This window comes from Procambarus clarkii, chromosome 16 (genome assembly GCF_040958095.1).
Source record: "Procambarus clarkii isolate CNS0578487 chromosome 16, FALCON_Pclarkii_2.0, whole genome shotgun sequence".
Lineage (NCBI taxonomy): Eukaryota > Metazoa > Arthropoda > Malacostraca > Decapoda > Cambaridae > Procambarus > Procambarus clarkii.
In genome coordinates, this window is record NC_091165.1 from 38,120,058 (window position 1) to 38,147,003 (window position 26,946).

The following is a 26,946-nucleotide window of genomic DNA, read 5'->3' on the forward strand; positions in this document are numbered from 1 at the left end:
TGCCTTCTTTTGATAATTACTTACTTCAACTTGCTATTGATGCCGTGTCGTCCTGGGCCACCAATCATGGCTTCAAATTCTCTATATCTAAAACTTGTTATAACTCTAACTCAGAAGCAGTTTTTATTATTATTTTCTACCACAGACGTGGCCACACATTAAAAATGCTAACCAGCATATATACATTTTCTTCTGTCCTCCATGGACAGGGTTAGAGATTTGTTAAACATATAGTTCAGGGGTTTATCGAACAATCAACCACAGAAGGTGATTGTAGAGCTTTTAAAATGCTAGGCTATCGTCTTAAGATGATTTCGGGGCTTTAGTGTCCCCGCGGCCCGGTCCTCGACCAGGCCTCCACCCCCAGGAAGCAGCCCGTGACAGCTGACTAACACCCAGGTACCTATTTTACTGCTAGTTAAATACATCCCATTTCCATAACTTTACATTTGCTCGTATTGAACTCCAGTAGCCATTTCTCTGACCATCTCTGCAACCTGTTCAGGTCCTCTTGGAGGATCCTGCAATCCTCATCCGTCACAACTCTTCTCATCAACTTTGCGTCATCCGCGAACATCGACATGTAGGACTCTACTCCTGTATACATGTCGTTAATATATACTAGAAATAGCATTGGTCTCAGCACCGATCCTTGAGGTACTCCACTCATTACTGTTAGCCAGTCCGACTTCTCGCACCTTACCGTATCTCTTTGGCTCCTTCCTGTTAGGTAGTTCCTTATCCATGCTGGGGCCTTTCCTCCCACCCCCACCTGCCTCTCGAGTTTGAACAGCAGTCTCATGTGCAGTACTGTATCAAAGGCTTTTTGGCAGTCCAGAAATATGCAGTCTGCCCAACCTTCTCTGTCCTGTCTTATCCTCGTTATTTTATCATAGAATTCCAGAAGGTTTGTTAGGCACGATTTCCCTTTCCAGAACCCATGTTGATGTTTGTTCACAAACCTAACGTTCTCCAGGTGTGCAACCGGTCGTAGACTAAATATTCTTTCAAGTATTTCACAGGGGATGCTTGTCAATGATACAGATCTTTAGTTAAGTGCCTCCTCCCTACTGCCTTTCTTGAAAATTGGTACATTTACCCTCTTCCAGCAACTGGGCAATTCTCCCGACAAGTGATTCATTAAAGATCCTTGCCAGAGGCACGCTGAGGGCCTGCACTGCCTCTTTTAGTATCCACGGTGATACTTTTTATGGCACATTAATGACACTTTGTAAATGCACATTAATGGCACTATGTAAAAGACACATTGAACACTATGTAGGGGATGGAACACTTAATGGGGATACGTAAATCTGTGTATCTATGTATTTACGTATGTAGGTTAGCTTAACATTTTAAAAGCACCGAATCACCTTCTGTAGTCGATTGTTCAATAAATCCCTGAACTATATGTTTAACAAATAAGGTAAGGAAGCTATCGGCAGCTGTTCCATCTCCCATAAAGGTATTCCGTATTCCGACTCCCACTCAGTTCTTAATTCCTCCATCCTTGCCCGTTGGTAGGGTCGTTGGTCTTCTGTTACTGGTAAACTGTGCTGTTAAGGGTAGCGTGTCCCCATGGCCTTCCTCCTACCACCGTAACCGGCGGTGAGAAACGGCTCTAGCAAGGTCATGTATTGGGCATACACGCTTAACTCACGGACACTTAATGGAGTGCCTCCCTGCGCCTTATTGTCTAAACAGCATTGTTCCTTACAGTCGTGCATATCCTTGTTGAATGTCCTGGCTTCCAGGATGTGCTTCCTGACCGTCCCTCGCGGTCACTTGTCCCTCGATAGAATCCTAGGTGAATCTGATACCTTTGATATCGTTTGCCTTATGCGCTTTTGTTCTCGTAATGGCATCCTTAACGATATTTAGCGCCTTTTTAATATCCCGCACATTTGATGGTGCTACACAGTATCCCCGGCTTGGTGCCTTCTTTTGATAATTTTTTTTGTCTCATTAATGACGATACTAGACGCCTCATGATCTATGTACACAAGATCGATTTTTAGCTGCTCAATTCCTTTGCCACGGTGAATCGAGCAAGTGAAATAGGAAATATACATGATCATGGCGATAACCACTACAGGACAAACTTGAAAATGGGGTTACGAGATTCCAGCAATTCTTCGACATTTTATTTTATTAGCGATATTAATACTACATGAAAAATGTAGAAAAGTTTAATACAGTAATACTGAATTTGGTGAGGATACCGTTCATTTAATTTTAACATTTTACAAAATTTTGGTGTAATATCTGAAGAGTTTCAGATGGAAATAAATACAAACCTAGCGAAACTTGAAAACATTATCACAGTATTAAAAAAATTGTTTTAAAAATTAAATTTTGTGCTCTTTTCACATATGTTTGAGTAAACCAATATTTAGATGAACAAAAGATTACATCCTGTACATTTTTAATAGCAAAAAATTAATTCTGCCATATTGCCATTTAATATTTAAAGCAATATAGTCAATATTTAATATTGCATAAGAATTTCATAATTTCACTGAATTTCTATTACCGTGATCAGTACTTTGTACTTGCATGTTCGCCACTATGAAGCAGCAATCATGCCTGGGCAACAGTTGTGTCCATACCAGCCTCGCTGCACAACATGGAAGCACAGAGATGAACTGTGCAACTTGGCTGTTCATTGACACAACTGAACCATATTTCATAATTTTACAGTATCAAAACAAGTCTATTCATTATTGATGATCTTAAAGCTAAAAACAAAACATTGATAAAATAAGAGTATCAAAATATTTAAATTACATTTGCTCCAGTTAAAAAAACTTGCAAAAGTGAAAAAACGATCGTTCTTAAGAGGAATTCTGTCTATAGAACAGTAATTTTGACAGCACAGTAATGTAATCGGCCACATGCGTGGTAACTGATACAGTTTACTTTATAATGCACTAAAAACTTGGGATGGTTTCGAGCCTTAGCCAGCTGGAGCTTGCCAGTGCCCAAATCCTCTTTGAAAAATACTTTGAAGATAATGAAATAAAAATGGAAATGTATAATTAAGTAGATAATCTTCAGTGAGGATATCAATGAGGAACTCATTTACATAATTAAACAAATATCCAATCACAATACTTAACCAACTTTCAGGCACTACACTACACACATTTATCAAAACGTTCACACAACATTCACATTTTTTAGTCTGAAGAATTTTTTTTTAATCCCCAAGACGAACTTTTTTGGCATTTCATTAATTTTTTCCTTGTGTACTGACACTGCCAACACAAATGTTCAGTCCATCATCCTCAATTTTGTTTTTATTTTAAAATTAAAGACAATTGTTAGATGTGGTCTATTTTTAAATTAAAACAAACCAAACACAATGATAGATCAACAAATGTTTGTAAAATTGTAAAAAAATTGCAGTAAAAATTGGTCTAAAACACTGCCAAGCTCCTTTCAGCAACTCCCCCTGCATATAACAATTTCTAAATGATTACATCCACTAAGAGGAATAAAGGATGAAAACAAGAGGACTGGAGGATACTGGCAGTCATGACGTGGATGGAATGGCACATACCCACGGGGTTATATGGTACCCTGGGAAGAGGAAAAGGGAAGGCTCTGCCCAGTGACTAGCTGTGCTGGGCCTATCCATTCACACTAAACTATGTACACTGTACACTTGGCCATGGCACACAGTCACCTAAGCGCGACACTGTTATTTTCGATCACGGTATCGTCCCCTGGGTTCTGAAGATGTACGTAGACCATATTGAACTACCGAGCCATTTTGGTGCGCACTCCTCTCTCGAGAGCTGGAGTGGCGGGGCTGTTCTTGGTCAAGTGCACGAGAAGAGCCTTGTTGAGCAGGCGAATAATCGGCAGATGAACGTTGCACATTATAACTTTGACGTGGATCTTCCCACTCACCATATCTATCAACACGACGTTCCTGTGCTCGCCGTTCTTCAGCTTCCATGTCATCGCTAATGTAACCGTTATTACTGTACACTTCTCGAATAGGAAGTCCGTGACGTCCTACAGCACTAGTAACAATATCTGAACCTCCGCGCCGTGTTGTAACTCCCTTACTCAGGCTTGATTCACTTGACTCTTCACCTGAAGTTCCAAGACCTAAGTCTTTTTCTAGACTATTGCCATCCTCTTTACTGGATGCTAACATGGAATTAGCGCCTTTAGTAAGATACGATGCCGAGCGGGCCAATACAACGGGTGCCACTTGTGAAGCTACTGCACCATTGTGTGCGGAAGTTAAACTATGTGGCCGTGGAATCTTTAGACTGTTGGCATCGATGTGTCCTGCAGGAGAAATTTCTTGGCCATGAACGAAGAATGGGTGGCCATGAGTCTTAGATGGAGGTGGACTCTCTCTCTCTTTCTTTTTACTGCAAGACCCGGGACCAAGGAGCGAAAGAAGAACTGGCAAAAGTAAGATTCCATGCAAAGCTCCAAAAAAGATTACAAGAAACACAGTCTTGAAGAAAGTGATGAATATATAGGAAGGAGCTAAAATTAGTGCCGTAATGCCTAAAATAGTGGAGAGGCCACCTTGTATTATGGGCACACCAAGAGCATACAGGCACTCCTGCACCCGCTCGTCTGGGGTGTCCACTTTAGCTGCCAAATAGGCATATGATATGTGAGCCGAGAAGTCAACACTAAAACCAATACACATGATTAGATTTATCATCGAAATAGAATCTAGATTAACTCCCCACAACGTCATATAACCCACAACACCTATTTCTATCGAGACAATAGAGAAGGCGACCCAGAGAGAACACAAAGGGTTTGGTATAAATATGAGGGAGACTATCATCATGATGCCGGCAGCCAGACAGATGGCTTGTATGCTCGTCGTCCTCACCAACACGTACTGTAAACAAGAAAAATGTTTAGTTCACGCTGTTACTTGTGTAAAGGAGGAAATGTATATGTTTATCTCTCAATGTTTGGTAATGTTTATTGTTTGTGATGTGTGTCTATGTATGTATTAACACGATGTACTGAACGGGGTGAGAATAGCTTGAGCTACCTCATCCCTTTGTGTGCATTTTACCTCAATAAACTCATTTCAATTTCAATTTAGTTCGAGACCTGGTCGACGACCGGACCGCGGGGTCGCTAAGCCCCGAAATCACCTCACCTCAAGGTAACGATATAGACACATGATACCGACTATTCATGTAATTCATTTTTACTAGCAAATGTAAACAAACGCCGTTGCACTAACCTGATCAAAATAGATGAAAAATGGATTGAAGACTGTAACGTTGAATTTTGAATCCGCAGCGACTTTACGGAATGCTTCCATCATGTCCTTGTCGGCGTTGGCATCCAGTATCTTATAAGTCTGGACAATGAACCTGGACGCTAAAATGCGAGTATTGTTTTCATTAAATCTGACGTCCTGAGCGAATGGATTGGCTGGGCCTGATAGGTACAGCTGTAAACAAAACAAAAAATTATTAGGACAATATTTACGTCTGAGGAATGTTTATAAAAGTCAAATAAAACAAGTCATCTGCACAGTACTACAGTAGTATAAAAGTAACAGTATAAACATCTTCAATTTTATACTCTTCTTAAATCCAATATATAAATTATGAAAGCTTTGTTATTGTTGATAAATGATAATATTTATATTGCGAGCACATTTGTTCATTTTATACTGTGACTCTTGTCAGTCTCCAACCAGTTGAGGTGGACGGTAGAGCGACGGTCTCGCTTCATGCAGGTCGGTGTTCAAACCCTGATCGTCCACAAGTGGTTAGGCACCATTCCTTCCCGCCGTCCCATCCCAAATCCTTATCCTAACCCCTTCCCAGTGCTATATAGTCGTAATGGCTTGGCGCTTTTCCCTGACAATTCCCTGCCTCGTGTCAGACCCACCTACACGTGTCCGTACAGTCTCCTTCAGTACTCTACAGTCTCTCTCTCTCTCCTTCCATCTACCATCTCCCTCAATGTTATGTTTACTTGGGGTAATTTTCATGTCGATTCAAGTTTGAAACCAATGCACTGATCCAGGGGTCAGATTCACGAAAGCACTTACGCAAACACTTACGAATCTGTTCATCTTTTCTCAATCTTTAGCGGCTTTGTTTCCAATTATTAAACAGTTAATGAGCTCCGAAGCACCAGGAGGCTGTTCATAACAATAACAACAATTGAATGGGAAGTTTTCATGCTTGTAAACTGTTTAATAAATGTGACGAAAGCCGTCAAAGATTGAGGAAAGATGTACACTTTCGTAAGTGCTTGCGTAAGTGCTTTCGTGAATCTAGCCCCCGTTGTTTAAGGTTTAACTACACCCAGCAAGGTCTGGGTGCCAGGTACACCACCCTGATCATTCTGAAGCACTAATATTATCCCATACAAGTTTCTACACTGTCACAAATGCCAGTCTTACTATACTGTAACGTTATCTGCTCTCGTTATCATTACTATCATGGATCTTGAGAAGTGCTGCCTCGTTCCTAACAACATTGCTCACATATATGCCTGTGGATGCCGTTCAGTTTTCATTTACAATTCTCATTCCCCAGCATCTCTCTAATCAGGTAACATTCAGGCAATTTGGAGAGATTCGATCACTTTCATCCGGCAGACTTCCCGTAGCAGCAGGTATAGTCCAAGGATCTGGTTTTCCATGCTTTATTCTCTCCCTGTTATTGTGGCTGTCCTTTAGTGTCACATTTATAGCAGCCGTCGTCTTAGTTTTGGCATCAGGGAGCTACGTGGGTAAGCTGCATGTTCCGTGCCAGGTAGTGTTTGAGCCCAGGGGGACCTTGTTTGAGCCTGGGGGGACCTTGTTTGAGCCCGGGGATCAGTATTTTAGTTGGTGCCTCCACTCTTAATCTTGGCTAAGAACGAGTTTGAGAGATTCTGTAGGGACCCTATTCTAGCCAAGGTGTGCTCTGTCCCCCTCTACACCTTGTGGACAGGCCATTCACTGCTATCTGAATGTACCCGATGGTCACACTCGCTAGCCGTGTCTATGAGGTCATACTGGCAGTTATGCCTTTGGCGGGTAGGCAGTTCCATGGGTTTATAACCCTGAAATGTTATTTACAGGCTATTTTGGAGTTTTCAGTTCTTGAGCCCATTTGTTAACCCTCACACCCAAACACCATGTACGATGCCTCTTTCACAAATTTTTCACCGGGAGACAAACCTTTGCCAACCTACGGCTCACCACCTGCCCATATTCCTAACCCAAAGAGCTCCAATAGAATTAACGTTGCCGGGCATTTCCTCGACATTCCACATCCTCATTGGCGATGTACTGCGTTTGGAATACCTTGCTTCAGCCCGTGTGTCTAGGAGCTGCCACTTTTTAAGGCGCATACTCGTTCTTTTAAAATTGTGCACATTTAGTTCCATTTGTACCAAGAGCAGTAAAGCTTGGAGAGCTACAGAGACGTGCTCAGAGATGAGTACAGTATTAAATACAATTTAATACAACAGTACTCTGGAGGGGCACCTCAGTAGCTCGACATTCCTACTCTCATATTTACTCTCGTGACCTTGTTGGGCTTTAAGTGGGGGTCATTCTCCTGAAGCCTCAAATGCACAATGTAGTCTGGCCAGTACCTAAATGGATGACCACCTGACCAGCCTTGCAGGAACCTCTAAGGTTAACAGGCTTCCTGTCTCCAACAAATATATGTCTTTCCCTATGAAAAAAAAGTTTTTTTTTTTGCTGTAATATAGAAGACCTTTATACCTGATAAAAAAATTTAAGTGGTCACCCTATTACAAAGGGAACGTACCTAAAGGGAACTATGAAGCATATGGAAACAGTAAAAGTAACAATTTACTCCTGAAGATTTAGAAGAAGTCAAACTACAGCCAACACATCCACCCACATCCTTCCCCTTCACACCTGTCACCACCAAGTACTCTTGAAGATACCGGACAACAATTTAGTACTCAAGGATTTAATCATTATTAAGAGTTTCTACAAATTAATTATCTGTGAACCTCTGCGAATTATTCAAATCCCTTAACTGGCGTCTTATTCAGCAGAATGGGAAAAATTGAAGACTGGATGAACTAGTGTTCATCTCTCCCCGCCCGCTACATGGACCATCACCTGTCACACCACAACCATTGTTACAATCAACCTTATAATGGTCTAGGAACGACCAAAACTACGTCGTCGTCTTATCTTCTGGCCCAATCACTTGGGCTGGACGGTAGAGCGACGGTCTCGCGTCGTGCAAGTCGGCTTTCAATCCCTCGACCGTCCAAGTGATTGGGCACCATTTCTTTCCCCCGTCCCATCCCAAATCCTTATCCTGATCCCTTCTCAGTGCTATATAGTTGTAATGGCTTGTCTCTTTCTCCCTGACAATTCGCCTCATCTTCTGATGTTTGGTGGTCATATCTTCAACCACGTTACTGTGACTCATCGTCTGCAATGTCATAACTTGTTGAACAAGTTACTTACCTCTTTTAGATGTGAACAGAATTCTTCTTCATTTGTGATATTTATTCCTAAGTAGTCTTGGTTTCTCTCAAGGAAGCCAAGCCACGCCCTGAGCCAAGACTCCGTGTAGAGGGGTCCACCGCTGAATGATAAGCCTTCAAACTGCTTGTGTAGGGCCATGAGCTCCTTCTGGGTGACGGGGTCGCTGTAGTCCACGTCGCCAGTTATGGCCACCTACGGACAACATTCCTAACATTACACAAGGATACGAGCCGCACCTCATCTTAATTACATATATTGCATTATAAAATTACCAGTGCTGTATAAGGTAATCAACAGATTATTGTCAAGACAATTTTCAAAGCTTTCTGCAAGTTATTTCTTAGTATGAAGGTGGTACAAGAGAGACTGTTGCCAGACGGTGATCTTGAAAGGTTTTACTCACCTGAATCCTATATGGGTAATCCCGGAAATATTTGTCTTCGCTATCGTAGAATTCAACGGAGTAGGAGTCGTCACGTGATAATCTGCGGCGTTCGAGTCCCTCCTTGACCATGGTGCAGCCCCAGCACGCCACCATAAGGTACACCACAAACACCATGATCACCAGAGCTAACAAACACAGAAGCAACCTTATGTTATAAACATTCCTTCTCCAACCTCGGCCTCAAATTGTCAAAATATAACTTTAGACACATTATCCCTAAAAAAAAAAACAATCTTATTTAGTCCAAACACTTAAATCACTGTACATGTACTCTACACCTCTAATGTCTTACTGACTACCTACCTTTCGAAGTGAATCAAAATTACTCTACAGCCAGGTCGAAATAGTTTAGATATAACATACTGCATACATAGTATACTTTTTTTTTTAAGAGTAATGGCCTAATGTACGACAAATAGTTTTTTTTTAAATATTAATGCCCAATTATACCAAGAAATTGGTGTAATTGGGCATCTCCCTAATTTGAAGTATGTGATCAAGAGGATATTCCTGTGCTCGTCATGCTTAAGCTCCTAGGTGTTACCTTGTGTGACTTACTACAAACCTCCACAAGTGGTATACGACGTATAAACTAAAGTGTAATACACACACATGCAGTATACTGTACAATTTAACCTATAAAGTTATTGGGAAGGCCCTAAATCCTGTAGACAACAATCCTATAATAAATACACAATGACCTTGAGAGAGGATTCGAACTTATGCCCTGGATGTCCCCAGACGCGCTCTAGTCCACTGTACTAGAGCTCGTCTGGGAACGCTCAACGCTCAGGTTCGAACCCTCATCAAGACCCTTGTGAATGTCTCCACCGATATACCAGGCTATGGTGATCCCTGTGTGAATGCTACCATTGTCGTGTACAGGTGCCAAAGGCAGCAGCAGCAGCAGGTGGTCACCTTTGATGGCGGGGATGTTGAGGAAGCGCGCGACGTAGTCTCTGAAGAAGACCATGAGGGCGTGGTTCTGGTTGTCCTCAGGGTTCCAGGGGTCGGTCGCGCTCACGCCGCCCGTGCAGAAGGTGCGGTAACAGCAGCCCTCGTCCACTACGGGGCAGAAGCAACAGTTAGCAACACTGCATTCTGTACAGTTCTTTTATACATTCGAAAGATAATCTGAAAGATAATATGTACTAATATTATACTTTAGTGCAAGTTTTTCTGTGTAAATGATACAAATCCAGTATCATGAACAGTGATTACCTGGATTTACCTGAGCGCCACTATCTTGAGTGAACTATACGGGCAGGAAGCCTGTGACTTGTCAAACGATCTCTGTTCTCGGGTTTTTGTCCAAAGTGTATTTTGAGCTAAAGTGATGTGTTTGTACTTGTGACTTCTGCGGGTAGGCAGTTCCATAGGTTTATTAATAAGAGTGAAAAAATAGGAGTTTTCCAACGTACATTGTGGCTTGTTGAGCTTAAAGCCATTACTCCTTGTGTGTGTTACTTGTGACATTTTATAGAAGTGATCTGGATTAATATCCTCCGACTTGTTCAGTATATCAAGTTTCTTTGAGGTCAGTCCCATCATGTCTGGTTCCTGGTGTGGTTAGCCCTTGCGGCCTTCAACTGTTACTGGTATGAATGCTCACTTGGTTCTGGAATCATTTTTGTCTCCCGGTGTTGAACTTTCTCCAAAACAGACGCGTTCATTTGAAGAGGCGATCTCCAGGCTTGGACACGAGTCCAAATGTGGGTGCGCCTGCTACCTTTTCCATTACGTTGAAGGTTCAATTTGACTATTACTACTAGAGCGTGGTTGGCATGTGTATTTGAACTGCAGCTCCCACTTGTCCGGCAACTCTCAATGACTTGGGGATCAAAACGTCTAAGTCCTTTCCTTCGTCCACTTGCTGTATGGCAGCAGTGTTGAATTTCTAGATCACCCTCCAGGAGACTCTCAAGGAAAGAGCAACTGAAAAAAACAATCAGGAGGGAGCCAATATATAATCCTGGCCTGGGAACAAAAATTTCAAGCTCATTATTGAACTCTTTCAATAATGTCCGCTATAACAGAGAAAGAAAAGAAAGGGAACTAGATGGATGACACGGGTAGTAAGAAGAGCATTGACAACTAAGCAGACCCTCTGGGAAAGGTGTAAATCTATGATGGACATCATTGATGATATATATATAAAGGACTCAACTCTGCCACCCAGGAAATCAGAACAGCCAGACGAAACTACGCAAGAAAACTTCCAAAAACTAAAATCCAAAGTCGTTCTATGCCTATACAAGAAGTAAAACCAAAACAAATGGCTCTATAGGACCCTTAAATGATGAGACTAACCAAGTTATAATGGACGATAAAGGGGCAGTAAACACACTCAAGGAATATTTCACATTAGTCTTCACACTAGAAAAAAAGTTAACTAATTAAGGGATATTATACCCACAACTTGCGACATAATCAAGACGACCATAGGCAGACTCAAAAGGCCCAGCTATGGATGGAATTCAATCCAAAGTCAAAGGAACTGGCAGAGGAACTGTCTACAGCTGAAACTGCTTTTCAGAAACTCTCTCGACTTGGGGATAGTTCCCATTAATTGGAAATATGCAAGTATTAAACCCATTTTCAAACAAGGTAGAAACAACTCGGCAGAAGACTACGGTGCGATCAGCTTGACATCACACATCTGCAAGCTCATGGTGAGAGTCCCAAGGGAAGGAATCGTCCAAAATCTCAATCTTGTAAAATCAACGCAACATTGGTTTGTTAAAATAAATCCCGCCTTACAAACCTGCTCACATTTTTTGGAAACGGTAACCAGCTACTTAGAGAAAGAACTTCCGGTAGATATAGTAAATATGGATTTTGCTAAAACATTTGGCAAGGTACCACATAAAAAGGCTGGCAAAGAAATTACAAACACGGAAAAAATTGTAAAAAACTGCAATGGCTAAAACAGTGGTTAAAACAACGAAAGCAAAAGGTTGTTCTAAATGGAATACGAGTGGATAATGTGACGAGTGGAGCACCTCAAGGCTACATCTTGGGGGCCACAACCCTTAGTTTGTCATCTACATCAAAAACAGCTAAGAATATCGCAAACCACATCATCAAACTTGCAGAGGACACCAAGATCTATGGTAAAGTAGGAAAACCAAATACCGAGGCCTTACCAAGAGATCTACATTAACTCCACGAATGGTCAGAAGACTGGCAAATACTTTTCAATATTGAAAAATGCAAGACCTTGCATGTAGGGCATAACTACACACATTGCAACTATCATAACACCACCACCACAGCACCACACAGCACACCACCACACAGCACACCACCACACAGCACACCACCACACAGCACACCACCACACAGCACACCACCACACAGCACACCACCACACAGCACAGCACACTCATTACAAAATTTAGGAGTGTTGATCTACCCGTCCGAACATTGCACAAGTGGAAGCTGCAGGATAAATGGCGAATCAAACATTTAGACAAACAAATCATTGACTTCAGATCATAGGAAATGGTTATTCAACTGTCAAGTCTGTGGTGTCCCCCCCCCCCTCCCCCACCTGGACTACTGCATACAAGCAAGAACACCTCGCTTTCAAAAGAACATTATTTTCTGTGAAGAACATACAACAGCGACAGAAATCCAAGTACTAAACAACCTCTAATTCCAGACACGGCCGAAGGCCCACACTACCACCACAGCAAACCAGACATGACAAGGCTGATCTCCTCAACACCTTTAACATACTGAACAAGTTGAAGGATATAATTCCAAACAACTTCTATAAGTGCTCAGATGTAACCCAAACAAGGAGCAACAGCTACAAGCTCCACAAGCCACAATGTTGGACAGAAAACAAGACACGCTTTTTCACCCACAGGTTGTGAACCCACGGAACCGCCTACCCGCCGGAGCCGTAAATACCAAGACATTACAAGTACTTCAGTTCAAAATCCACTTTGAGGAAATCCTCAGGACTTGAAGATGGAGACCATTGACAAGCTGCCGGCTGCCTGTCCCTGTCAAGGTCGGTAGAAATAATAGCCTCTAGTAAATTCATATTACTACACACTCTTCCTTTTTGTATTATGTAAATTAAGCGTTTTTAATCCTCCTTCATAGTGGGTTACTTGTTCCTTTGTCACCCTACTGTGTATACATTGTTATGGTGCCCTCTCCTATTTCTTTCGTTTGCCGGCTTAAAGAGTCATATCAGCTCTCCCTATTGATTCTCTGAGGTTCAGGGAGTCTAATGATATATGTGGCGACCAGACCAGCTGCCAGTTAAGGGAGAACGTTACATTATAAGTTGTAAATAAGGGGAAATTGGCGCCCTGATATAAAATGAAAGAGTATCCCCTCATGCAGATATGACCTTTTGGAAGGGACACTAGCCGATCGCGGATTGGCCGACTTAGGTCGAGGGCGACCAATCAGGGCCCGCCGTGACGTCACCGAGTGCCCCGGGCGGCGCCAACGTCAGAGTTGACTTGACCTTGGAAGCGAGCGGACGCACCTTGGTCAGCTCTCAAGGATTAGAGGCTCTACAAGCCATTCTTAGTGGATTAGTGCAGGCTATCGCAGCTCATCTGACGTATTGGAGACCCCGCGCTTCTGGGAAGCAAAAAGGAACCAAGTTTATTGAGCGAAAGAGTGCCAAACTTGGAAAATATTCGGCGACGACGCTAGGCGTTGAGGGCCTGGAAAGGTGTGGCGGGCAAGCCTAGCTGTGACCGGGTCACATCCACTGAGGATTTTGGAAGGACGACACCGTGCCTAGGACAAGGAGCAACGCCTTGTGGAAGGGGCGAGTGTGGGAAAATAGTGATTAGCTCAGCGCCCATCGATGAACCAGGATTGGGGTAGCTGAATCTCAGGGATTGGAACGGCGACGACGCGAAGGCTCCACGACACCTGAGGACCTGTGGAACGTTCCTGGATCATCGAGGATCGACTCGGGAAGCGTGGGAACCTCACACCATCGAGGGACAGGCGTCGTGAGCCAGGAATGTAAGGTAGATCATTTTCCCTCCCATTACCCCTTGTGTGAGTAGGCTAGTTAGGCCACAATATTTATGTATGTGGCAATAGGACATTAATACTTTAGTAGTAGAATAGGCTGCAAGGCAGCTTGTGTCCAGGACTGTCAGAGGGGACAATGTGTATGGATGGCAGGACAGTGAAGGAGAGGCGCCGACGTGGTGAAGAGGCCCTCCTGTGAGAGAGTGGGGGACTCCTGTCTTTCTGCCCAGTTGAAGGAGTGTTGGAGGTCGTGGAAGAAGAGGCTGACGATCTCCAGACTTATTATCCTTATTTCCATATTCATGTATTACTTGTGATTGTATGTGTGTTAAATGTAATTGCCGTCAGTAAATTCACACATTTTATCATTGTGTTTAAGTGTGCCTCCATTATGATATTTCTCTATGAGCATACACGAAGGTTATCATAGTACCACCTAGGGAACACAACGTTCTCTATAGAAGTTCTTATTGCCTGGAGTGTGGTAAAGACAGCACAGACTTACATAAAAGTGTACCCTTAGCCCTCCGATCAGTATCGGTGCCTGAATGGTGGCAACTATTAACGTGGTGGCTATAGAGAGGTAAAGCCACACAGACTTCCTGGGAGAGTACCCTGGGCCAATAGTCTAGTAGCAGATCTATGGGAGTAGCAATCTTCTGGCTACAAACAATATATAATACACCCACTGAACTGCATTGCTGGGGTGCAGATATAATAACCCAGCTGGCGACCTTGTTAAGAAGATAGAGAAGACAGGCGGGAAAGGAGTTCCTGCAACCTTTTTGTCTGGCAGGCAAGACTCAGGGAGGTTATTGTTATAAGGTAAGCCTGAGTCTTCCTTCACTCCTCCACGGGTCTAGGCCGGAACTGTTAACAGCAGTTTCCCCGTGTTTGACTGAAGGGCTTCCAGGGTGAATCAGTGGCACCTCATGTGTGTGGTCTGGTCAACATACTTCAGCCACGTTATTGTGACTCATCGCCTGCAGTGGCACCTCCTTTTGTGGTGGAAGCAAAGACCTGCGGAGGTGGGCATTGTTGGTCCTCTCCTGTGTGACCAAGGAGACTCCAGTGAATCCCGGGAGTCGGAGGGGCTGAGTACTCGGCCTTTTGAGCCCCTAGCAGCCGAGTGCTAGCAGAGCCCCGGCCCACCCCCCACGTGACAACATGTGCACATCACCCTCCTGTGTACGTGTGCACATCACCCTCCTGTGTACGTGTACACATCACCCTCCTGTGTACGTGTACACATCACCCTCCTGTGTACGTGTACACATCACCCTCCTGTGCACGTGTACACATCACCCTCCTGTGCACGTGTACACATCACCCTCCTGTGCACGTGTACACATCACCCTCCTGTGCACGTGTACACATCACCCTCCTGTGCACGTGTACACATCACCCTCCTGTGCACGTGTACACATCACCCTCCTGTGCACGTGTACACATCACCCTCCTGTGCACGTGTACACATCACCCTCCTGTGCACGTGTACACATCACCCTCCTGTGCACGTGTACACATCACCCTCCTGTGCACGTGTACACATCACCCTCCTGTGCACGTGTACACATCACCCTCCTGTGCACGTGTACACATCACCCTCCTGTGCACGTGTACACATCACCCTCCTGTGCACGTGTACACATCACCCTCCTGTGCACGTGTACACATCACCCTCCTGTGCACGTGTACACATCACCCTCCTGTGCACGTGTACACATCACCCTCCTGTGCACGTGTACACATCACCCTCCTGTGCACGTGTACACATCACCCTCCTGTGCACGTGTACACATCACCCTCCTGTGCACGTGTACACATCACCCTCCTGTGTACGTGTACACATCACCCTCCTGTGCACGTGTACACCACGTGTCCATCTGTCACCAAGACCAAGAGTTAACTGCATGATCTAAACACTAACAAGGGCGAGATAAACCTCAAGACCGATACAAGTCTTATTACAAATGACTCTAGAAACACACCCCAATATTGTACTTAATTTATTACCTACATTTATGCATTTGTATTTTCCAATAAAATCTCTATTCATCGTTACTTTCAGATTTCCCCTCATTGTCCAGCTCATATATGGCAACTATATTTACCATATAGGAACCATATAGTATATTTACCATATAGGAACCACAGTTCAGGTTCCCTACAGTTTTCAGCGTTAAACTGCATTTGAAAATCTTTCGTGCATTTTAAAAAGGTCATTCACATGGTCTTGTAGGAATTTCCTTTCTTCTAGTTAGGCTGCGATTGTATTATACAGCTTAGTTTTGAACACCTTCCTATAGAATGGACATATTTTGGAAAATGTAAGGAGAAGGTGAACAAATGTAATCTACTGCAAGGAGCAGGTGAACCAATGTAATCTCCTGCAAGGAGTAAGTGGACACATTTAATCCCCTGCAAGGAAAAGGGGGACATTTAATCCCCTGTAGGGAATAGGTGTACAAATGTAATCCCCTGTAGGCCTGTAGGGAGTAGGTGGACAATGTAATCCCCTGTAGGCCTGTAGGGAGTAGGTGGACAATGTAATCCCCTGTAGGCCTGTAGGGAGTAGGTGGACAATGTAATCCCCTGTAGGGAGTAGGTGGACAATGTAATCCCCTGTAGGCCTGTAGGGAGTAGGTGGACAATGTAATCCCCTGTAGGCCTGTAGGTGGATAATGTAATCCCCTGTAGGCCTGTAGGTGGACAATGTAATCCCCTGTAGGCCTGTAGGGAGTAGGTGGACAATGTAATCCCCTGTAGGCCTGTAGGGAGTAGGTGGACAATGTAATCCCCTGTAGGCCTGTAGGTGGACAATGTAATCCACTGTAGGCCTGTAGGGAGTAGGTGGACAATGTAATCCCCTGTAGGCCTGTAGGGAGTAGGTGGACAATGTAATCCCCTGTAGGCCTGTAGGGAGTAGGTGGACAATGTAATCCCCTGTAGGCCTGTAGGGAGTAGGTGGACAATGTAATCCCCTGTAGGCCTGTAGGGAGTAGGTGGACAATGTAATCCCCTGTAGGCCTGTAGGGAGTAGGTGGACAATGTAATCCCCTGTAGGCCTGTAGGGAGTAGGTGGACAATGTAATCCCCTGTAGGCCTGTAGGGAGTAGGTGGACAATGTAATCCCCTGTAGGCCTGTAGGGAGTAGGTGGACAATGTAATCCCCTGTAGGCTTGTAGGGAGTAGGTGGACAATGTAATCCCCTGTAGGCCTGTAGGGAGTAGGTGGACAATGTAATCCCCTGTAGGCCTGTAGGGAGTAGGTGGACAATGTAATCCCCTGTAGGCTTGTAGGGAGTAGGTGGACAATGTAATCCCCTGTAGGCCTGTAGGGAGTAGGTGGACAATGTAATCCCCTGTAGGCTTGTAGGGAGTAGGTGGACAATGTAATCCTGGGGGATTAGAAGCTTACACACATTAAGATTCATTTACATTTCTATAATGGTGAAGAACAATTGCCATGGCTCAAATATGCAAAGGGATGAAAAGGTATAATAAAGAAGATCCAAGTACTAAATATACAAGGAACAATACCTAACAATGAATACAAATTAGACAAGATGCATAAAAGACCTGGGTAAATAATGGTTTGGTAAATAGGCTTGCTTATTCAACATTTACTATGTAACATAAGTGTCAAAACTCGAGGGGGGAGGAATAAAGTCTTAAGATGCTACTGAAAGTCTTAAGATGCTACTGAAAGTCTTAAGATGCTACTGAAAGTCTTAAGATGCTACTGAAAGGTTCACTGACTTGTTTCAGACTTGGGCTTGATCTTGCGGCAAGTGAGTCCGTGGCGTTGTTCCTTCTCCATGTAGCCGGACAAGGCCAAGCAGCCTCCGAAGAAGGTAATGTGCCAGGCATAGGTCACTAAGACGGCAGTCCCTGTAAATATAGGTAATGTCAGTCGCCACTCACTCACAGTTGGTTAGAACACTACAGTACAATTTGTGTTTCTACAAGAGGGGCGTTCACAAGTACATGTCTTAATACAAGGAATTTTTTCTTCAAGTCTCGTGCATCAACCCGTCTTAAAAATAACGTCACTTTTGGCTCTTATGCGCGCTATGGCCAAATTTGGACGTAATTTGAAATGAAATCGACTCACAAAAGTGACGTACTGTTCCGTTTTCTGTTTGAGTCGTCCGGCTTACTCGGTAAGGTTAGAAGAGGCAACTTTCCATTAACGTTTTGAAACTTTATGAGAATTTCCTGCCCACCTAACCTATCAGAGGACCCTTAACTAACCGTTATTGAAAAAAAAAATCCCAAATTTATTTTCATTTTTTTTTCAGTTTCAAATTACGTCCATATTCGGCCATACGGGCAAACGGCCAAAAGCGACGTTCTTTTTAAGAGGACAGGTTGCGTGCACACAATATTACACATTAATAATGTGATGGTTGAAGTGTAACAACTGCCAAGTGGTTAAGGAACTGTGGCAGCTTTTACAGACACTTCCTTCACTATTATATAATGGGAAAAAATCGCGGAATTCAGAGTTAACGCCATCAATGGAGTCCAAGAAATGTGTAAGTACTTCATTCATAATGATGTACTGTCAGGAATCTTAGCCAAGTATCCAATATTTGCTTACTGTAGATGCGGCCAGTACAACAGCTGCTGCCCAGTTGGGTGGGTGTGGAGCAAGACTAGTAACTTTGTGATTCATAAATGTAAATTGCCTTGTATAGTGACTTGAGCCTCTTGTTGAGTCACTTGTGATATACAAAGATTATATATATATTATATATATATTATTATATATATATATATATATATATATATATATATATATATATATATATATATATATATATATATATATATATATATATATATATATTTGTGTACATGAATGTGCATGTAACATTAACAATTGTATAACTAGCTTCACAAAACTGTCACATGCTGAGCTAAACGAACTCTGGGGTTCAGTTCCTGAACCCATCATGTGCCTCTAACCCTTTCCACCACCGCCCACGGCATGGGTATGGGTTGCACAATAAAGAAATTAAAAATGGAGAAAAATGTCCCTCAAGGCTCGCCACATCCCTCAAGGGGCGGCTTAAGGGGCCTTAACTAGGACACCATTATCATCTTACATAGCAAAAAGCTGCTTTTTATCTACTGGTCAAACTTCATTCTTAAAGAATGACCTTTTTTTATAGCTTAGATGCAGTGCAGCTGTCTTACTCCATATTATAAATCAGAAATGTTGACAGACCACAAAGTAGAAAATGAAGGGACTACGACGTTTCGGTCCGTCCTGGTACAATCACAAACTACTTGAGAATGGTCCAGGACGGACCGAAACGTCGTCGTCCCTTCACCTTCTAATGTGTAATCTGGTCAACATTCTTCAGCCACGTTATTGTGACTCGTCGCCTACAAATCAGAAATGTTTACACATTTAATTCAAAATAACCCAAGTTGTAAGACGGTATCCTAGACTGTCCTCTTGTAGGCATGACGCCCCTGCCAGCTGTGCTCTACCTCCGTCTTCAGTGTAAAGACACTCCACTAAGATCCGTGTAAATGCAGGCAATGAGTCACAATAACGTGGCTGAAGTATGTTGACCAGACCACACACTAGAAATTGAAGGGACGACGACGTTTCGGTCCGTCCTGGACCATTCTCAAGTCGAAACGTCGTCGTCCCTTCAATTTCTAGTGTGTGGTCTGGTCAACATCCGTGTAAATGTTACCAACAATTAACATCGTCAGTGGAGTGAGGTAAAGTGACAGACGCCTACACCTCGACGCTGCCACCACTGTTGTGCTCTCTTAACAGTTTACCACTATTATAAGTACTGTTCTAACCAGCACCGAGATGGGCCTCCAGGACTCTGATTTATGCACCCTTACTAAGTAGGGGCTCGACAGCCGAGTGGACAGCGCTTCGGATTAGTAGTCCTGAGGTTCCGGGTTCGATGGATATAAATTCACTTGAACGTGTCCAACGTAGGATGACTAAGTTAATTCCCCAAATTAGAAATCTTTCATATGAAGAAAGATTAACAAAGCTTAAGTTGCATTCACTGGAAAGGCGAAGAGTTAGGGGTGACATGATAGAGGTTCACAAGTGGATGAATGGACATAACAGGGGGGATATTAATAGGGTATTAGAAATATCAACACAAGACAGAACAATGTCACACGAAACAATGGGTATAAATTGGATAAGTTTAGATTTAGGAAAGACTTGGGTAAATACTGGTTCAGTAACAGGGTTGTTGATTTGTGGAACCAATTGCCGCGTAACGTGGAGGAGGTAGGGTCCCTCGATTGTTTCAAGCGCGGGTTGGACAAGTATATGAGTGGGATTGGGTGGTTATAGATAGGAGCTGCCTCGTATGGGCCAATAGGCCTTCTGCAGTTACCTTTGTTCTTATGTTCTGATGCCCGGTAGAGGTGGAAACAAATGACAGTTTCTTTCACTCTGATGCCCCATTTACCTAGCAGTAAATAGGTACCTGGGAGTTAGACAGCTGCTACGGGCTGCTTCCTGGGGGTGTGTAACATACAGGAGGCAAGGTCGAGGACCGGGCCGCGGGGACGCTAAGCCCCGAAATAATCAAGATAACCTGAAGATAGCATCATAGACTCGTACAGGAGACTTGGGAATATGTGCAAGCCTCCACACCTGTCTACACACCTGCCTCCTGACGTGGCTGTTTGCGACTGTTTGACCACAATGCTGGAACCAAACCAACACATGATCAGTTTAATCATCATAGAGGCACATAATGAGCTCAATGGAGTGACAGGAACGTGACACATTCACCGGTATATACCGCGGCCATACAATGGGATTGAACCTGTGTTCCAGGGGACATAGTAATAAAGTTAGTGTATAAAGGAAGGTACCGGTGTAGAGGCAGAAGATCTGGACGCAGGGGAAGGGAGTGATGGCGCCGATGAAGAAGGAGATCATGTCGGTGAGGGAGGTGATGGTGATGCTAACCGCGGCCTCGGCGAAGGTCTGGCCCATCCTCTCCGCCACGCTGTCCTGGAGCCGCGTCCGTCGCCACGCCGCCAACATCACGAAGGTGTCGTCTATACCAATACCTGCAACAACAACAACAACAGTTGGGCATTAGTCCAGCAGTCCGGTCACAGTGGGTGACTTGTGAGCAAACTCTCACAAGTCAAGTCTGGCCTCGGGCCGGGCTTGGGGAGTAGAACAACTCCCAGAACCCCATCAACCAGGTAACAGTTTAACCCTTGCACTGCGCACCTGTTTTTTTTTGGCAAAAACTTCACAGTGCAGTTGTTAAGGACATATTTTTGTTGTTTGAATAAATGTTCAGGTAAAGTAAATGTCAAAATGTTTCCAAACTCAACCATTCATTTCAAAACTCAGTGATGAAAACAAAAAAAAAAAAAAAATTAAAATCTAGCCTAATTAAAAAAAAAAACACTTAATAGCTGCCGCCCAGTTGGGTGGGTGTGGAGCAAGACTAGTAACTGTGACTCACCATAGATGTAAAGTGCCTTGTATAGTGACTGTTGTGACCCTCTTGTTGATCACTTGTGACACAAAAGATTATTGATATGTGTATTTGTGTGGGTGATTAAATATGTATATGTACACGTATATATATGTACATGTACGTACGAGTATGTGTACATGTATATATAACATCAATAATTTTGTAACTAGCGTCAAAAGATTGTTATTTGCTTAGCTAAACGAACTAGAGGGTTCAGTTCCTGCACCGATTATGTGCCTCTGTAACCCTTTACACCACCGCCCACGGGATGGGTATGGGGTGCATAATAAAGAAATTGAATTTAATTAATGACTCGTCACCGTGATTCATACATGTATTAGGCCGACTCTCTCTCTCTCCTCCTTCCTATATACTATATACATGGGCCGGTTTATACTTTCACCGGCCCATGTACATTAAATTTGTACTTACTTATCAATTTCTTGATCAATTACATCCTGGCGAACTGTTCATTCAGTCTCAACATTACAAGAGCAACACTGCTACTTGGTGCAGTCTACTCCAGCACACCTGACTGCTCTCACACCTGACTCATTGTTGACGTTTTCAGCACTTCTCCAGACACCATTTCCCCCCCCCCCTATTTCCCCTTAACACCTGGGGGGGGGGGGGGAGAATACCTCAAGCCATTCAATGGTCATTCCACAGAAATACAATAGATATAAAAACCAATTTAAGACAAGAGGATTCCGCGCAGGCTTGGCCACCCCCTCCCCCCGCCCCCTAGGGGGTTGACCTGCTGGAACAATGCCTTGACACCTCGCGTCTATCCCCGGGGTGCAGGGCCAGGCTTGGCATCCCCTGGGGTGCACGGCCCAGAGGCTTGGCATCCCCCCCGGGTGCACGGCCCAGGCACGCCAGAGCACTGCTCCCATCCTGGGGGCGCGGAACACCCATCAATAACTACACAACACAAGTGTCACGTTATCAGGAGCAACTACACCTGGAGGACCGTCACCTCCGCCGGAACTAGCGGGGGAGGCGGTGCCCTCAAGTGTCGGGGGTCACCGACCTGTCGTCGCCGCCCTCCTGCTGGTCCCAGTGTATGCCGTTGTCCTTGGTAGGGTGATGGCTGCCTCCTGGCTCTTCCAGTACTCATTCCATGGATTAAATATGCAAGTTACAATGGCCAAGTTACAAGCACACTTTTGTATAACAGTTGGTGACAGATCTGTTCAACTTAATTCCAAACGGCACTTGCCCCTTTCTCCATCTACCTTTCCAGTTGTGTCACGTAACTGGAAAGAGGCGAAACTGTTCCATTCCGGTGTTCTCTGCCGCCCAGTCAAAGACTTCTCGGGTGCCAGACTTGTCCGACTTGTCCGCTGTCATGAAGACGACCCTAAACCAGTCACCAGATATCCGAGTGTGTGATTCTTGGTTCACCTTCCTTAGAAGCCAAGATGTCCGACTTCTTGAACGATCCTCCTCTTGGGATCAGGACCTCGCACTGTACTTGATATCTAGCCGGTCCTCCACGTATCCGGTGACGTTATTCTTCATGGCGGTACACTCTGGCCCCGTGGGTCTTTGGACATGCCTGGAATATATGCCCAAACGTTCCTCGCCTTCTACATAGGTCGCAGAGAGGCCTATCCCCTTTTTCTCTGGCGCCCCATGATGGAGTGGCTAGTGTTGGCCGGAGTCGCTTGGGCACACTGTCCCCCGCTCAGCAGACGTGATGATTGATGACGATTAAGCCACCCAAAAGGTGGCTTACGTTAACATGGAATCCTCTGCAAGTCTGTGGTCACCACTAGGTCGTCTGCACAAGTCGGCACCGATATTTTTTCCATCCCCTATTATCACTCCAAACCCTCACTCTTCCTGCATGACAATGACCTTGTAGATTGCCACGTTAAATACAAACCGAGTCGGGGAACCCCCCCCCCCTTTGTGTCATGCTTAAAGTGATTCTGATTTCGTTGGATTCCCGTCCCTGGCTGTCATTGTGACGACATGGTAGCCAGACCATGTCGGACCTTGACCATTAGTTCTGGAGGACTGTGTCCCCCTCCGTCTCGTGGCTCTAATGCAATCATGAAGGACTATCAGAGGCCTTGCAAGGTTATGTTCAGGAAGGTCAAGTGCGCTGGAAGGTCGAGTGCGCTGGAGGGTTGAGTGCACTGGAGGGTTGAGTGCACTGGCTTGGGTCATAACGCCACCCAGTATTGCTAAGTTCTCAGCACACCGGTCCATAGGACGAATGCATTTTGTCCAGCCCATCCTTCGAATATGGGGAGGTAAATGTAATGGCACAAGTGTAATTATGCACTATTCCTAGCAGTCACGAATTGTACTTATTACACTTGGTATTAAACCGTACTGTCAATTCAGAGGATGGGTTGATTTTGTTGGCCAGCAACTCTGAGGGTCCTAGTGAGACGACCTGCAGTGATCGTAGTCTCTCACTACTGTTGAGGTCATTGTAATCGCTCAGTAGTCTCCTGGTGTCCATGGATTTGGGGTTTTCAGAATTAGTACCGTACAGTTGAAACTAAATTTGTTTTGACAATTAATTAGCAACCACAATCACACAGAAATCACAATAGGGTGATGCATCAAATGAACAATGCGATGCGATGAGTTGATGCTATGCATCAAATGATTAAGGCGCGTCTGGGATACTCTCGGACGTAGATTCGAACCCTTATCACATCCCTTGAGGATTTGATCAACTGCAAGTAAAACATCTTTCGCAGACACCCGGGGTATGGCTCTTCGGGAGATGGCATTACCATGGGGTCCAGGAACCGAAGTCTTGCCAGCTTTAATGACTGCATTCCTGATCTTTTCCGTTATAAGATATTCACGTGTCTCCATGAGGGTCACCCAACACCTTGCCTGGGGTCAGATGTCGCCGGGCTCCACAACATTTCTTCCCATTATCGGAACAACTGCCCCCCCCCTACACTTGGGGTGGATGGCATAGCGACGGTCTCGCTTCATGCAGGTCAGCGTTCAATCCCCGACCGTCCAAGTGGTTGGGCACCATTCCTTCCCCCGTCCCATCCCAGATCCTTATCCTGACCCCTTCCCAGTGCTATGTTGTTGTAATGGCTTGGTGCTTCCCCCTAATACTTCCCTCCCTTTTGTTGCCACTTCCGTTGTGTCAATAGTTTCCGGACCCGACAGTCGCCACCTGCCCCCAAATTCTTGTCAGAGGTTGTGGCACCAATACTGCTCTCCAGTGCTGGTGCCTGGTGTTGAGGACCTTGGGCTGAGAGGTTGGAGGTGGTGTGTGAGGCGTGTACGTGGCTCCGGGGAGGATGTCTTCTGTCATCCTGGTCGTCATGCCTCCCGACACCTGTCATTGTCTCGGCGTGACACTGCTGAATTCTATTCGCTGCTCGGTGGCTATCGTCTACAATTTCCCTGATGGCACCAAGAAGCGGCTCTCGCCATCCCTCGTCTCCACTCTAGATAACGTTTCAGGACTAGTTCCAAGCTCATATTTTTGCCGCCTTCCTTCGCCATCAATACCTGCTGTTAGTAGGCGTCCTGGTTGATACCTGCTTGATGGGGTTCTAGGAGGAGTTCTACTCCCCAAGCCCGGCCCGAGGCCAGGCTTGACTTGTGAGAGTTTGGTCCACTAGGCTGTTGCTTGGAGCGGCCCGCAGGCCCACATGCCCACCACAGCCCGGCTGATCCGGAACTTCTCTTAGAAAACAGTCCAGTTTTCTCTTGAAGATGTCCACGGTTGTTCCGCAATATTTCTTATAGTCGCTAGTCGTCCACGAGTCTCTGGAGACTATGGAGTTACGCTCTGGGTGTTGGTCTGGAGTGGCCTCTCCAGGGCGCAAAGCCAGAGTAGGTTGATACGGGGGAGAAGCCGTCACCCATGCAGCAGGTCCCCCCCCCCCTCTCCACGGCGCCGAAAGTCTCCAATGGAAAGGCAAACGCCATTACGATTGGTTCCAGCACCATCGCAGTAACTGTCAGAACGAGGTTGAGGGCAACACCGAACTGCCCCAAAGGGCTCCACCCACTGCATGCTTACTACGAGTACGAGGTCCACCGCGGGTCAGCGGGGTTTAGTAGAGAACAAAGTACTCTCCTCCCCCAGACTCTTGTGTGGTGCCACCTAACAGCAGGCGACCTGGGACGAGACAGGCCCTCAGAGACCCTCCATACACACACTCTTCACGCTACACCGGACAATGTACCTGAACATTCTCCAAGGAGTGCCGGACCAACCGGGCTGTGGTGGGTATGTGGGCCTGCGGGACGCTCCAAGCAACAGCCTGGTGGACCAAACTCTCACAAGTCAAGCCTGGCCTCGGGCCGGGCTTGGGGGATTAGAACAATTCCCAGAACCCCATCAAGCAGGTAACACTACACACACACCTGTATAGTGCTCAAGTGCTGTGCCTGACGGCTCCTGTGCCACGCCAGCCGTCCCTCGAGGCATCACAACTCCCACTGGCGGTACATCTGTCATGTTCCAACGTCGGCATCTTACCTTGTTGAATCACTTGTCATACAAAAGATTATTGATGTGTGTATTTGTGTGGGGTGATTGAATACGTATGTATATATGTATATACTGTATATGTATGTGAGTATGTGTACATTTATATACAACATTAATAATTTTGTAACTAGCGTCAAAAGATTGTTATTTGCTTAGCTAAACGAACTAGAGGGTTCAGTTCCTGAACCGATTATGTGCCTCTGTAACCCTTTACACCACCGCCCACGGGATGGGTATGGGGTGCATAATAAAGAAAAATTAAAATATCACCTGTGTGTGGGGGGGGGGGGGAGAGGGGAGGGGAGAGAGGGGAGGGGAGAGAGGGGAGGGGGGAGAGGGGAGGGGGGAGGGTCTGTACTTGCCAGACACCACCTCATTAACCACAGGGGGGGGGGCACGGGGCGACAGGTGGAAATTTAGTGCCTAAATGAGCCAGAGATACTTTTTTCAGTGTCAAAGTAGTTAACAAATGGAATGCATTAGGCAGTGATGTGGTGGAGGCTGACTCCATACACAGTTTCAAATGTAGATATGATAGAGCCCAGTAGGCTCAGGAACCTGTACACCAGTTGATTGACAGTTGAGAGGTGGGACCCAAGAGCCAGAGCTCAACCCCCGCAAGCACAACTAGGTGAGTACAAAGAACATCACATGGTGACCAGTCAATATTGACTTATTAAATATGTGCATAGGTGACATACTTAACATAATAGATACCCTTAAAAAGATTCATAGAAAACACCGACCTTACCTAACCTACTTAGTATGTTAAGATAAGCATCTTATTGCTTCGTAATTACAATTATTACCTAACCTATAATAGGTATAGGTTAAGTAATAATTGTAATTACGAAGCAATAAGATGCTTATCTTAAGATACTAACAAGGCTAGGTAAGGTCGGTGTTTTCTATGAATCTTTTTAAGGGTATCTATTATGTTTAGTATATCACCTATGCACGTAGTTAATAAGTCAATATTGACTTTACGAATTTGCGAGAACGGG

General features: G+C 44.8%; 1 protein-coding gene across 5 annotated transcripts in view; it reads right to left on the reverse strand.

Moving 5' to 3' along the window:
- Positions 1 to 2,129: 2,129 nt before the first annotated feature.
- Positions 2,130 to 26,946, reverse strand: part of LOC123760132 (patched domain-containing protein 3) — a 168,210-nt gene continuing 143,393 nt past the window's right edge. For all 5 annotated transcript variants that reach the window (XM_069325462.1, XM_069325461.1, XM_045745633.2 and 2 more), the window contains 7 exons: positions 20,822 to 21,022; positions 17,705 to 17,836; positions 9,846 to 9,992; positions 8,886 to 9,052; positions 8,462 to 8,674; positions 5,240 to 5,452; positions 2,130 to 4,882 (listed from right to left, as the gene is read on the reverse strand). In XM_069325462.1, coding sequence (XP_069181563.1) covers positions 3,704 to 4,882; positions 5,240 to 5,452; positions 8,462 to 8,674; positions 8,886 to 9,052; positions 9,846 to 9,992; positions 17,705 to 17,836; positions 20,822 to 21,022 — 2,252 coding nt within the window. In that variant the 3' untranslated portion in view covers positions 2,130 to 3,703. The remainder of the gene's footprint in view (positions 4,883 to 5,239; positions 5,453 to 8,461; positions 8,675 to 8,885; positions 9,053 to 9,845; positions 9,993 to 17,704; positions 17,837 to 20,821; positions 21,023 to 26,946) is intronic.